The sequence below is a fragment of the Blennius ocellaris genome (assembly GCF_963422515.1).
Source record: "Blennius ocellaris genome assembly, chromosome: 5".
Lineage (NCBI taxonomy): Eukaryota > Metazoa > Chordata > Actinopteri > Blenniiformes > Blenniidae > Blennius > Blennius ocellaris.
Genome location: NC_137654.1, coordinates 25,109,637 through 25,125,441, shown reverse-complemented (window position 1 = coordinate 25,125,441; position 15,805 = coordinate 25,109,637). Strand labels below are relative to the sequence as shown.

The following is a 15,805-nucleotide window of genomic DNA, read 5'->3' as shown; positions in this document are numbered from 1 at the left end:
GGTGTTTGTTTAGCGAACTTGTGCAACATTTGCCTCGGGATTGTTATTTACAAATTGGCTATCAAAACTTAATGTAAATGTTTGCTCGTGTTTGTTTTACGAAATCATTATTTAAATCAGATGGTGGAAGCAGGTTGGTCAGGAATTTCTTTCTAAACACAGATAAATGTCCCCTTTATATAACAAAATAATGAAAATATATATTACAAGAGTAACTACTGATAAAAAAAAAAAACCAGAAGAATTGGTTCCAGTTATATACACACACTGAAAGTTTTACTTTAAGAAAAAAACAAAAAACATAAATTCTGCAGACGGCAATAGTATTTTTTTCAAATGTTAGCAAAAATCAAACAAATTGAAAAAATAAAATAATGATAAAGTTCCAGTTATAGAAACTCTACAAAATGTGTCATGCTTTTACCAGTTGTCATTGCGATCCATGAGTTCCCGCCTCTCCCTTATTTGTCCTTCCCAGTAATAAAACATTATTTCTCCCTTTAACAATAAAATTACCAAATGTAGTTTGGACCAGTCAATTTGTGCAGCCTCAGCCTCAGTTTGCATATGAGACGCAGCATTCTTTTCGAGGCCTCCGGTCTATTCAAAACTATAGAATAAGTGAATACCATGACCTGTAGCTCACCACTATGATCTATGTTGATGCAATAAACAAAAGCTATAGAGAAGTCACACAGAAATTAAGCTCCCTGAAGCCATGTCAGTATAGGAAAAAAAGAGATGTCAGTGGAAGATGGAAGTGATGGAGCCCTGTGTTCCATCATACTGAAAATGGTACATGAGCATTCCTCTGTGATAGAGGGGGAGTGTTGTAATCTCCTGAGAAGATTACACATGGCCTGGGGTGAAGTCGGAACAATATTGCGAGCCCTGTGCAGTACAGAGAGGAGTCACTCTGCGAGGAGAGCCAAGACCCTTGTCCACTTCCATCGGCCTTGGTGACATAAATTTTCCCTGACATGCCGAAATGATTGCCAATCTGCTCCGTCGACACAGTGAGGGAACGGGACTTGGGACAGAAGCCATTATGAAGTAGGCTTTTTATTTATTTATTTATTCTATTTTTTTCTTTCCGCTGCATTTGGGGGTTGCTCCACGTTGGTGTAGTGACCAGATAGCACTTTTGCCTTATAGCAACAAGTCCCCAGTTTAACTCTTGAGACAGAACCTTTACTGACATTTACTTGTTCTCATTGTGTATGGGTTGGTTTTCTCCAGGTAATGTAGCCTGCCTACCTTCTATAATTCAACATGCACGTTGGACTAATTGGTGACCTTACATTTCCCCTGCAGTAATTGTCAGTCTCTGTGCTAGTCATGGAAAACACTGGCGACCCATCTAAGATAGACCACGCTATCTGCAGGAATGTCACCTTGGAGAGCCTCCAGATACCCATGAATCAAACTTTGGGAGGAAAAAAAAAAGGTTTTTAGAAAGTTATAACAATGAGCATGGATGCTCCATTTGGGTCCTGGTCCAGAGTCAATTTCTTAAATACAAAGAAGGAGCCAACTTGTACCAATTCATGGTGAAAAATATTATTTGAATCAAATGTGTAATTAATTTAATGAAATTATTCATTACATGTCATAAATTGAGAATGGCATGGTGGAGCATTCATTTATACTGCTGGTCACTCAATGCCTTAGGTTTCCATGTTCTCCCTATGTGTGGGGGTTTTCCTAAGGTACTTTAGTTTCCACCATGTAAAGCCATGCATGTGAATGTGACCCTAAAATGCCCTTGGGTGTAAATGTGTCTGTAATTGTCCATCTCTCTGTGTTAGGCCTCCTAATGAATAGCCATCTGTCTCATGTAGCGGCAGGCAAATACTATTTTTATGTATAGTTAACAACAATGGATAATTAACAGTGTGTATAAGGCAATGCTTAATAATGAATGGAAAGGATACTATTCATCTGGGAAAATAAAAGGAAATTGGTTTTCTAAAAACTCCAGAAAATACAGTTGCAGGGCCTCACTGTGATATTTTGTGATGGTGTTTGAGAGTTATTCTCTCTGGAGTTTCATATTGAGGCATACATTATGACGCCCTCCGGTCTTATTATGTGATTACATCGTAACAAGTATTTGATTTGTGAGAGTTGCAGTTGGATTACATGCAAAGCCAGTTTTAATTTCCTCTCTCTGTTTCCATCTGCTCCTCAGAAACAAGTGAAGGATTCTACTTGACAACATAGAAGGCAGCGGTTGTTATGGACTGTCCTGAAAATTTAATTTTTTTAATATTTATATCACAAACACTGAAAGTAATTACTCAAACTAAAGATCAACAAGGGCTTGTAACTTTTTGTGCGTGTAGTTTAGGTGTTACATGGACACATTTATCTACATCCTTCTTTTTATCACAGACACTGCTATGTTGATGATTGTCCAGAGGCAGCTTTAGTTTATTGCACAAGGCCATTGCATCATCACACTGATGCTTCAGTTACAATTTGTAGCATGACTTCTCTGCCCTCTGCTTTTTTTTAATGTACATCTGTGTTGCAGGACCACAAAATGAGCAGTTGTAGGAGGTAATTTGTGATTCACTTTCAACTGACAAGAAACATCAACAGCCTCTGTAATTTTGTGCTCCTTCACAGACATGCTTTATCTTTTTTCCTATGTGCATGAATGTGCAGTGATTGACTACTTAGTATTCTAACATAGAGAAGTCGAATCCACACACACACAGGAACACAATTAAAGAAAACATACCCTTGAAAACTTGAGGTGAATGAATTATCCTCTCAAGCCAGCTCTAAAAGCCTTGTAATCCTCAACGTAGAGCACAAAGCCTATCAGCTCATGATGGATAGTGGCAGCATCCGCAAACACAAGGGGGTGATGCTATACAACAAACATAATTTGAGTGGCCCTTTTCTTTACAATGACGGGCACAGGAAATATAGAAGAACACCAAATGGACACGTGACATCTGACATCCATAAGCGAAGGGAATTGATCCACTGTCATTCTTCCTTTTGTATATAAAAAGTCATTTCTGAAGGTTTGGTGTGTGTGTGTATCTGTAATCGTATATAGAGATGTATAAGTGTGTGTAAGCATAAGGCTCAATTTGTGCTTTTATGTTCATTTAACATTTACCTTCTCTGCTGATTGTGAGGTTCCAAAGAAGATGGGGATGAAAGCGAGCCACACGATACAGGTGGTGTACATGGTGAAGCCGATGGGCTTGGCCTCGTTGAACGTCTCGGGAACGCCTCTTGTCTTGATGGCGTAAACTGTGCAGGTGACCATCAGCAGCATGCTGTAACCCAGCAGGCAGATAAGAGACAGGTCCGATATGTCGCATTTCAAAACTCCGCGGGCCATTACGGGATTGGTTGTGCGCTGGTCCTCGTAGTCGATGATGGCTTGCGACGGGTCGACTCCAAACCAGATGCACACGCCAAGAAGCTGCACTGATATCAGGCTGAATGTTATGACTAACTGGGAGGCTGGGGAGATAAATCGAGGGGCACTGACTGACATCTTGCCCTGCTCAAAAATCCTGTAGATCCGATTTGTCTTGGTGAGCAGGGCTGCATAGCTTATACTCATACCCAGGCCCAGGAAAATCCTCCGCAGGGAGCAGATAAGCACATCAGGAGTGGAGATCATGAGAAATGTTGTAGCATAGCACAGGAAAATACCTGTTAGCAGGACGTAGCTCAGTTCTCGACCCGACGCCTTGACAATGGGTGTATCGTTGTAGCGCACAAAGGTGACAACCACTAGAAGAGTGGCCATGATTCCCAAGACAGCAATGAGGACAGGGATGACCGCCCATGGGGAGCTCCACTCCAGCTTGACAATGGGAATGCGAACGCAGTCGGTGTGATTCTGATTGGGCCGCGAGTCAAAACGGCACATCTTGCAGGTGAATGTGTCGGCCTGATACTGGTAACCGTCACAATTCTCACAGTGCCAACAACAGGGAATCCCCTTCACGGTCTTTTTGCGCTGCCCAGCACGACACGGTTGGCTGCATATTGAAGACGGCACTTCCTGAGTTCCACCAGGCCACTGCATCTCATTGGTCTGGAAAAACAACAGAGGTTTATTTCATGGCGACCTTTACCTACTGCTTGCTGTGCAAAGCTGCAAAGGTCGGTGCCGCAAGAATCTTGACACAATAATTGCATATTGTTAGATATCATACAATACACTGCAAAATGCATGAGGACACAATTCAATTAGCACTTGCTAAATTAGTTTGCACAAAAAGAGGCACATGACAGAGTGAACAAAGTGTAAATAGAATATTTACCATATGAAAGTGTGAGGTTTTTTTTTTTTCATCAAGACATCATTGTGTGAACCCATTCAAATTTAGCTCAATGGGAAATGCGGTTGCAACTTAATTACTTACAAGCAGTTTAACGTTTGAAAGACAAAGATGCGAACAGATTGGAGTTGCTTGGCACTGCAGTCTCAGCAGAGCAGTGCAGGGCAGCCTCAAGTGCCCGTGTTGTGTAATCCAGTTACAGAAACAGATTATCAATGTCAAACCATTCACCTGAATAGGTAATGATCGCTGATTGTGTTGAATAACATTCTGTGTAGAATTCTCGATCTGCCTTGGAGGTTTCTCCCATGTGAGAGATGCTTGTCAGTTGATCTGTGTGCAGCATTAGTTCAACTCTGGATGTCTACAATAATCCAATATCATACCTACAGTGTGTGAACCATTGGGAAGAACACCTAGGGGCTCATGTATGATGCATAACAACAAAAATGATGCATTGATGCACTTATTTTTCTCATGAAATTTAGCATTTTTTTTAAAGAAATCATTCATTGGTATTACATTGGCGCTTCATGCAATATGTTTATACTCGCCAGGACACTATTGATAGTGTATCAATAATGGTGGCAAATGTCAATACATGACCTTCACACAACACCACAATTAAGACTGGAATTGTTGGCAACATACTGCGGCTGTAGATAGAATGGCCTCTATCATGAATTCTGAATACCAACCAGGTAACAGAAGATTTTATATTAATAGCATTCTGTTGTGTGATGTCCCATAAAGCTGGACAATAGGGAAAAGGTATTCAGTGTAAATGTTGATCACCGCAATATGGTTTGAGGAGATGCATTAATGGAGCCAGTAAATGTATGGCAAAAGCAGAGTTACTGGGAATGTCACATCTCGTGATTGCACGTTAGGCATCTTGGTCACTGAGGGAGAAGATTCACCTCAAAGTGAAGAATAGATTTTCAGATCACTTTGGCTTTAATCTGATGAAGGGTTTGCTTCGAGGTAGTTCTTTCTTGTTTACCATTTTGAATCTTTCCACAGGACTTGTGGTCATAGACACCCCCCCCCCCCCCCCCCCCCAAGTACTGCAGCTTCAAGTTTCAGTTTTAAAGCCATATGATATATTCATTTTTTTCTCATTGAAATGGCTAATAAGTGATTTCTGATTAACCATTCTGCTTTACCCTAACGCCACAAAACCGTCAAATATTCAAAATGTCCATACGTCCAAGTGGAGCTGATCAGTCCAGTCACCGATGATCTTGTACTCTGTGGTGTTGTTCATGATCTGGTATTGGTAGATTTCATAGCGACCAGGAGCATCTCCATTCACGTTGAATACCACTGGTGTGCCAGCAATTCCTGCAAACAGTGAAGATTAAAAAAAAAAAAAAAGTGTGTTATTGTTGGGATTTAATATAGGGCAAATTGTAGCTCATAGCAGAACCCCAGTGGTGAAAAACATCACGGTCTTATTCTCTCTCTGCCCGCAGATGAAATGGGCTCACAAGGAGACTTCACGGCAGTGCTGTTAAAGTGTTAATGATGGGAGCAAAATAGATGTTGACAGGCATGTTGTCCTGGTCCTTTGAGAAGGGCCGTGGCTGCTGTCTGTTCATGTTCCCATATCATTTCACACTCCTTCATTCTGCTTATTGCCCCATTGGCTGTTATCCACAAGGTCCCCGCTCAGACGGCTAACTAACGACGGCACTGATTTTGATGACCACTTTGAGATCTCTCCCGTGTCTCTGCTTCCTGTCTCTCGGCAACTTGTTATAAAAAAATAAAAAAACTGTTGTGAGGAAATGTGGATTTAGTGATGAGAGCCCCCGCCATAAAGCTTCTCTGAGGAAAGGGCCATTAATAGCATCCCAATCTGTGTCTGTTTGCTCCTGCCTTCTGCCAAATTCACTTCTCCTCTTTTGATGAAACGTCCTCAAACTCAGCAATTCTATCACATGTTGAAATGTTGGGTGAAAAATGCAAGAAAATAACGGGATGGGTTAACTTGAAGAGAAATGAGACGATTTAGATTTTGTGCACAGCAAAATTTACAGCTAATAAATTGAAGAGAGAAGTTTTTGAATAACTGAAAAAAGGCTATATATTCAGTCTGGACGTTAGGTTCTATTTCCCAGCACTGCTTGGGAGCTGCAATCCAAAGTATTGACTCCTCTCCCCTCTGTCACATGTATAAAGTGTTTTTTGTTTATTTATTTACGTTTTGCTCCCCTTTTAATAGGTCACAGTATTGATTGTTGATTGTTGCTAGAACCTGTGTCAGAGTTGGAAACCTGTGAACCTCACTTTTTCCCCCTGACGCGTATTTGTGTTTGTCAGAGGTCTCATCAAAACCCACAGGATTTAATTGCATTAGTATCATCCACAGGGCATGTCTGAGACAACGGGAGGCAGTCTCTGCAATTATCAAGATTTTCCTGTGACTCTCAGCGATACAGGGAATTGAGTGGGATGTACGCTTCTACTAATTTGATTGCCCTAATCGATTATTTTCACCTCACAACTTGTCTTTGCACATGCACAGCCAGCAAATTGTAACCACCTGCTTTTATTTGTTTATTTTTAAACACTATTCTATTAGTGAGGATTTTTTTTATTTATTTTTTTTTTAATCATTTTTACTTTTAGTGACATGGGGTGTCTTTGTAGGATTGCAATCATGAATTTTCACTTCACATGAAAAAAAAAAAAGAAAAACATGATTAACATTTAGATATTGCAATTGAGAAGTCTTAATTTATGGTTTACAGTTGTAAGATTCTTTGAATTGGACATTTTAAAAGCTATGCTTAAAAAAAAAACATGATAGTGAAAAAAATGTATATATATTTTTTTAATTTGTTGTGATCGTTGCCTTGCTGTTTCTTTCTCTTCATTAAAAGCCATTCTCCAAAGCCCTGAGAAATGGAGGCTGTTGACAAATTAATACAAAAAACACATGGAAATGGTAAACAGATTCTCCAATGAAAGCTATGGAGGTGGCATTTAGACACCATTTTCTTTCAGTACAATTACAAGTATATTTCTTCTGCTTTGTTTGTTAGAAAATGCCAAAGCTTTGGCCAAAAGCTACAAAAGACCCTCTTTTCTACTGTATAAGATGGCCAGTTTCTCAAACAGTTGTTTACCATTTAGTTTGGAAGAAAGCACAAGGCACAGTGCTTCGGCAGATTATCACTTTGATTAATAACGCTTTCCAACTGTTTCATACCATCAGAATTTACTGTCCTCTTTCATATTCATAGTTCCTGAAACAAGGGAGATCCATTATTCAGCAGTTTATGTACATTGTCCACACATAAATTGCCGTCCTTTTTATCGGGTGGTCGGAGAGATAAACAATGTTATTTTTACAGTGTATCCAGAGTGGATTTTCTGAAAAGTGTTTAATTGCTTGTCGTAGTATTTGACAAAATTGCCATATATTGTTTGTGTGATCCTGCCAGTAAGGACGTTCTTGAGTTACAACTTAAAGACTTTCGGGAAACTGCCAGCTATTGACAAATCTGTTCATATCCTAAAGAAACATCTAAAACTGTAGACATGTTTCACAACATTTTTCTGTCCGATTTATGCCTAATAAATTTTCACATCCTCGGGAAATATGTTAAGTATTGTAGAGCTTGTGTTTATGTTGAATGTAGCCAGTTTCCTTCAGCTTTACAGGGATTACAGCGCTAATACCACACATCAATAAATATCAACTTCATCCACTGTGTGTGGTGCTTGTTTTCTGCTCCCTTTAGTAAGTATAGATCCATATGGACAATCCCAGAGTGCACTGGGGATAATATGGATATCCCTGTTGTTCCCCTACAAACCTTTTAAATTCTCCTTTCCTGCAAGGAAAGAGTCTTAAAAGCAAAGCCAGCACAGGCTGTTTTTCCGGTAATGTGTAACATTGATTTTTCTTTTTTTTTAAGCTATCCCTGTTGTAAACCCATTGGCTTCAGTGCTGACAAGCCTTCCAGTAATATGAATAGAAGAATTATTTAAGAAATGAAGCTTGATTCCGTAACACATCCCTTTTATGCAGCACTTTATTTTAAAAGTGCTGCACTATGAGAATTGATCTATCTTATAATACTTAACAAATATAGCTTCAGTCTTTTTTTGGGGGCTGGAATTTCACACAAATGAGGGCTGACCTGCTTACATAGTAATAAGCAGACTCTGGAACAGGTAAACAATGTTTTGACTTTGAAGATGGAGCCTAGAGTAAAACACTGCTGAGTGCTGCAGAGTTTCCTTTCAGGATCCATTAGAGATGAAAACTAACTGCTACAAGCAGAAGTGTCAAGTTGAGCTTTACTGACCCCAACAATGAGGGTTATGTTGGTTGCATCATTATTCAAAAAGTCTTGCATGCTCAATTCATTGGACATGATTTTAGCAGTTTGCTTGGTCACCTCACAGCAAGTTCGAGTTCTTGCATGGAGACTGAACCAATTATATACAGTAGATGCATCATCATCATCATCATCATCCCTTCTATCATGCACACACAATTATCAATCATCGAAACTTAACTTTCACTTGATTTAAAAAAAAAAAACATTTTCAGATACTCGTCCTTGATATTTGAGCTGCTTTGTTCTTTGTTTTTCTGCTCTCAGATGGCAGATCTGTATTTGCTACAAAATAATAGATAACCTCGACATATTAAACTGTGCTTTTAAATACTTTTTACTATATACATTAACATTTTGGTGCCTGTTCAATGACACAATGTTTTGCATTATGGAAAAAGAAAAAAAACTCTAAACATATGTATTCATTCTTTCAGAAAAATAAGCCCTTTGATTAAGTATGCATAGATCCATTTTGTCTGTAGATCCTTTAATTTTCCTTTTTAACTTCATCCTCTGCAGTTCTTCAACATTGCTGTGAGGTTTTATGGTACTGAGAAGCTCATTTTACAATTGTGTGACAGATTGGTTAATCTTGTATGTGATTGAAGGCTCATACTTTCCTCTGAATGAGCCGTGGTTATGAGGTGCAAGCAATGCAGACCAAAGTCATCAGTGACAGGATACGAATAAATTGGTTGATTGTGGTTTGAATAGTAAAATTGTATTTGACATTCCGAAATGGGGAAACAAATCAAGGTTTCACAAGTTGTGAAAACCCATGTTTAAACAACAGCCTCCTCCCAATGAGGTGATTTGGCTGTAATGACAGTGCTACTCTTATTCTCTTTGTTCACTACAGTGCAGGGTTCCAAAATAACTGCTGCATCCATTAATTTGCCTTGCCATCTCATTCAGACAATTTTCAGGCTCACGTTGGTTCTGATCTACGCTTTACGCATATTAAAAAAAAAACAAAAAAACAGATGGAGACTGAATACTGTGCACACATCTGGATTGACTGTACTAATGGGCCACACCGTGTGTCATGACTGAAACGCGCTCTAAAACACACACTACCAATATAGCTCATTTACCATCATGGATATGGAATATAGGGTGTATCAGCGAGATTGTGCAAAATGGTGTGAGTTTATTCTAATACATTAATTTAGAATATGCAATGTAATTTGTAGCATCTGAAAACATTTGCACAGATGCTGCAGTGTTACCATGGCTTTTATTGGCCTGTTTCTCAAGATGTTTTTGTTGCACTCGTTTTTAGGTCTTACAATCTTTGTTTGAAAAAAAAAAGTTAAAAAATAAATATATATAACTGCACCAATATATCCATGACACTACATGTAATTTTGTGCTGATGGAAGCTCAGTTTTCTCCCTGATCACTCCATGAAATAAACATGGGAATGATACCATTTCACCATTTCCAGCAAATCATTTCCATGTCAACAGGTTCTAATGAATGTAAAATCCTCATTTGAATGCTCCTGTTGGCGTATGATGTCACCCATGATATTATTCTTTGTTGATCAACCAAAAAACTAAAATGGACGAAGACTGAAAGTACAGTATGCATGACAATGTAATCAAGTACATTTTATCCAGGATCTCAGTAAGTCAGGCTTCATGTGTTTCATTCCTCTTTGAGAACTTTCAGTTGGAAATTCCATATCTATCGACTTATGCAACGTAGGGTCTTGGGAGGCAGCAGATGATCCCACCTGACTATTGGTGAGGGCAGAATACACTATGGAGAGGTCATAGATTTAAAGAAAGTAGTGTAGGAGTTACCCTTTGGATGTTTCAGTACTTTCATTAATTTCAAAATGTTCCATAAATCCATTCCTATCATGTACTCAGTTGTGCTGCGGCAGCCCCTCACCCAGTGATCCTAGACTTTAATTGTCAAAAGCGTGTACGTGTTACTATATAATCATGTGTGGGGGTAGAGTAGGTTTTAACTGTACAAAACCTTTTGTGTTGCATTCAGCTTGATTGCATGACCTTCTACTCATCTGTCATGTAATTATCTCAACCAACCAACCCTAAGTTGGACTGTATTAGGCTTGCAATTTTATGATTACATCAGGAGCTATTGTGTCATATTCATGTACATGCTACTTATGTTCTCTTGTACATGTTCAATCTGTAATTAATTGCGAATCTTACTTTTTATAATAATCATACTTGTATAAAGTTATGCTGTAAATGTAAGCTTTTAATTAGCACTTTCATTTGTTGGGAACTTCTTTATCAAGATGATTCTAAACAACCCGTAATTATGATTAGATTAGACTTACTATAGTTTTAGCAGCCTTCAAAATGTGTGGATTCACAGAGTGATAATTAGAAATGTATGCTATTTCGGTTGATCTAACATTCAAACAAACTCAACCAAATAAAAAAAAAGCCTTAAGTGCAGCTCTCCCTGGTGCAGTCACGACATGTTCAGGCCACTGTAGATATTTCATGCTAAAGCCATTATAAGATGCTACCGATGACATTATAGTGCATGTGTCATATTATGTTAATCATTCCAACACTTCATGCCCACACACATACAGGAAAGACACTCATGCAGTCCACGTCTGTGTGTTGGGTCATTTGACAGGAATAAGAATAATTAAATATATTATTGTACACAGGTGGCATAAAGCAGAACATTATGGTTCAGTTCTACTGCTCAAGGTCGTATTGATGTTAGTGCCTACTGGGAGTGAAGCCAGTAATATATGGAAAAATGGAAAAGACAATATTGAAATGCAGCCCAAATTATATCATCATTGAAATAATACTTGAAAAATATTTTTTTTTTAGCTATTTCCACCATGATTGGTTATTTTTTAAACATGGAGGTAATTAAATGTGTGTATATTATACTATACATGATTTAATCTTTATTAATCCTCAGGAAGGGAGCAGTTACTTCAATATCTAGGTGGAGACTTGCAGGGATCATAGCTTAGATTGTCGCAATACACAGCAATGACATCTGCAGCGAGTGGATTAGCTTCCCTTCTGAAGACAAGTTGTATGCCTGTGGCTCTCTCTTTCTCTCTCTCCCCCCTTTAGAAACAACTGGGATAGCGAAAAGTTACCACCTTTGATCCTGGGTCTGCAAAGGTGTCTTCCTTTTCCACTCAACTATGTGCAATATTTGTATTTTTTTTCTGTCAAAATGCCTTGGGATGGATATGTTGTTATTTGAGCAATATAAATACAATTGAATTGAATGGTGGTATTTAAAAAGTAATAAGACTGTAAAAATTAGCATTTGATAACATACAGTGCATACCCACAGCGATTAAATTCAGTTTCTTTCTTCCTTTAATATTCTACACAAAATATCCCATAATCGCAATATGAGAAAAAAGTTTCTGAGATGTATTCACAGTCTTTTCTCAATGCTTTGTTGATGCACCTTTGACAGCAATTACAGATATTTATGAATATGGCGCTACAACCTTGACACACCTACAGTGTCTTTGGGCAGATTTGCTCTATTTGTCTTTGCAGCACCTCTCAAGCTCCACCAGGTTGGATGGGAAGTGTCAGTGTGCAGTCATTTTCAGATCTCTCCAGAGATATTCATTTGGTTTCAAGTCTAACTTCTGGCTGGGCGAGTCAAGGACATTCACAAGGTTGTAATGAAGACACTCCTTTGATATCTTAGTTGTGCGTTGGGTCATTATCGTGCTGAAAGGTGAACTCAAGTATGAAGTCCAGAGCACTCTGGAGCAGGATATTAACCAGGAAGTGTCAGTGCATTGCTGCACTCATCTTCTCCTCTATCCTGACTCGTCTCCCATGACCTGCTGTTAACAAACGTCCCCACAGCATGATGCTACCACCTCCATGCTTTCCTGTTTCCTACAAACATAACTCCTGGTATTCACACAATCATGTGCCTTTTACGAAAAGCCTGGAGGCAGATGGCCACTAAAAGAGGCCACTGTGCTCAATGAGACAGTATCGTGATATATCATGATAGCCTGAGTCAATGCTATGTGACATACCACCATGTGTTCAACGTTAATGTTGTGTTACCCACGACGAAAAGAATGTTGTCATCAACCGCCCAAAAACTTTTCATTCCTTCTTTGATTACTCTGTTCCTGCTCTCCTTTATGTAAATTTTGTTTTAAACTCTGCAGCCCATGCACTTGCAGCAGGAGATCTCCTGCGTGGGCAATTCAGTGTTGACAAGATAAGGCGGGAAATCTCACAAAGCACAGCTCCCGCGCATCATCAGCTATGATAAAACATGTTGTTCTGTTGGTGATTGTCAACCCTCCTACGGCTCACGGCTTCTTATGCTTGCCGGCAATAATTTACATTCAGTTGCCTGATAATTGGAGACCGCTGTCTCCTCACAAAGGCTCTGCACGAGCATGTCAGTGAAGCTAAAAATAGGACATACACTAATGCCTCAGATATCGCCACACTAATTCCTCAGATTTGTTGCAGCTGTCAAATGTTGTTCCTGTGCACATGAAGTGATTTCTTGTGATGTTTTCTACTTAGTATTTTGCAATATAATGCTTGAAACATTACTTGAGTTAAATTATTTCTCTCCCAAAAAAATTTGTAAACTAAACAAAAAAAAACAAAAAACAAGTTGTGCTCAATATGTGCAGCTTATCAGCCATTAACGGGAGTGAAAATACAAACCTGTGAAGTTGACATTGCGGATGTATTTGAGCAGCAGGGTCCCGTTGATGGTTTCCATCTTGGAGCAGAGGCCAACTTTTCCAGTGCAGAGGTCCTTGTGCATGTTGTGCAGAGCGTGAGCCATGGCATAAACAGCGTCTATCACAAACTGGACTTTCCCTTCCTGTTCGTAGGATGAATCTTTCCCGATCCGCTCATGATCTGAAAGACAACAACATGCACATTACAACCGATTCATGATATTCCATCTCTCTTTAAGCTACCTGGATGTCTTCAACCTTCTCGATTGATTTAACATCACTGATTTAGGTCTACCCAGGTAGCCAGCGGAGATATTTGCAAAGGGAATGGTCTTAATTTTCTCCCCCTAGTTTCTGCTTCCCTCCTTCTGATGCTTCATTTTTCTGTCCGCCCCTTTGTAGTAGTCAGTGCTACTTCACCAGCGAATGATACAGAAAAGATTAAATACATTTTCATTAATATTCTCTTCCATTCATCAAGATCTAATTATTAACAGCTTTCAGGCCACATTCAATAATGTGTTGGTGTTTAATATGTATAAATGAAAGTGTAAGTAATCACATGTGTTACACTAGTTTTGACTTTGATATTTGATGATATTCTTATTTTATCCTTCTTTTATACCACTTTATCTTAATAACATGAATTTGGGTCATAATAAAGGAAACGTACACCTTTAGGTCTTCAGTCAGTTCTCAGATAATTACAGAAAGTAAGACAATCACACACTCACATTCACACATACAGACAATTTAGGATCACATATCATCTTCAAACTGTGGGAGGAAACTAGAAATGACCTACCTGCACAAAGGGAGAAGATGGGCACAAAAAGGCTCATAGGCCTGGACTCGATATATTCCCGTTGTGAGGCAGCCTGCTAAACACTACACCATGGTATCTCCTATTGTAAATACATGATTATGATGAATATAATGATATAGTGATTTTACTAAATTTACACAGAAAACGTCAGTTCTAAATGTTTTTATTAGAATCAAGAATAACATTGTTACTCATTATTGATTTCTTACTATTACACACACACACACACACACACACACACACACACACACACACACACACACACACACACACACACACACACACACACACACACACACACACCATGTATCACCACATTTTGCGTCCCGATTATAGATAGATCTTTTACATATACATCTCCTGTCACTTTTATGAGACGAGTCGCTGCCGTCTTGAGAGGCAGTTATGACAAGAACATTTATTCGCTGCCTGACGATCAATGAAAAATGTAGGAACAATGATTGCTGGATGTGTAAAAACCAAGCTAATGATAACCTTTCAAGAGGACTGATTACTCAATTGTGAAACCATCTCTCTTTTTTTCCCTCCTCTGGTTTTATTTTATACAGAAACCAGCAGTGAATTGTTCCTGTTCACCGCTAATTGAATGCCTTATTCTTCCAGACATCAATCACAGAATTCCCCTTCACAAAATTCAAAATAGTCCATCGTGCAGCCTCCATCGTTTTGTGCAAACATTTGCATGAACAAATAAGGTTTAGCATGAAATCACATGAAGTTTCATCAGCAATGTTATTTGTTAGTGCAGACAGGAAACCACTCACGGGTTTTTGTTTATGTGATCTTTAAGTGTTATACCCCCCCCGAAGTCACGTGTCCCTCCAATCTATTAATCATGAGCGTGGAGTGTGATAGAGTGGCAGAGGAGGAGAGGAAGACGCGGCAAGACGGGCATAATCATTCTTCAGTATTAATGTAATTAGTTATGACAGGTGTACATTCATCATGGCTGGCGTTGTTGTTGGGCTTTGAAAATGTGTTAATCGTCAAACAGGGTTTCGATTAGCAACTTGAGCCTTTTTATTAACCAGTGCTCTGCCAGATAGCAGGGTGACGCAGTTACTGCTTCGAGAGGAAGTGTGATAATTGGAGCAATTACATATAAAATTATATATATGTATATATTTTTTTTTTTATAAAATAGTGACAAGTGATTGCCTCAAAGTTAATAAGCTCTGAGTGAAAGGTCAGAGTTTGAATCCCACTCTGTGATATATCAGGAAATACTTTCAGTGTACAACTGCCCATTAGAATGCTAATCATGATTCGTTGTGGATATCCCAGAACTGACCAATAAAGATGAAAAACAATGATTTTTCTTTAATTATCAAAGACATTATTTGTGACAGAATACCATACAAAGCACTGCTGGCACCTAAAGAACAATTAAAGAAATCAAACTATTCAAACAGAGGAAGAATGGAAAGCATCGTATGAAGGCAGGAAGGGCATTTGCATTTTGCAGTGACTCACCGTGGCGACTTATGTGAAAAGGGAGCAGACACATAAAACTTTAACAACAAATTTAAAATGTGGAAGCACAGATTGAAACAGTGGATTGCAATATATTAGA

The 15,805-nt window shown here is 38.8% G+C and overlaps 1 protein-coding gene across 1 annotated transcript in view; it reads right to left on the bottom strand.

Moving 5' to 3' along the window:
* The window catches only part of LOC308130942 (metabotropic glutamate receptor 4-like), a gene marked incomplete at both ends in the record, with an annotated part of 151,679 nt that overhangs the window by 6,067 nt on the left and 129,807 nt on the right, over nt 1-15,805 (bottom strand). The window contains 3 exons of the mRNA XM_080497474.1: nt 3,137-4,072; nt 5,527-5,663; nt 13,366-13,566. Coding sequence (XP_080353600.1) covers nt 3,137-4,072; nt 5,527-5,663; nt 13,366-13,566 — 1,274 coding nt within the window. The remainder of the gene's footprint in view (nt 1-3,136; nt 4,073-5,526; nt 5,664-13,365; nt 13,567-15,805) is intronic.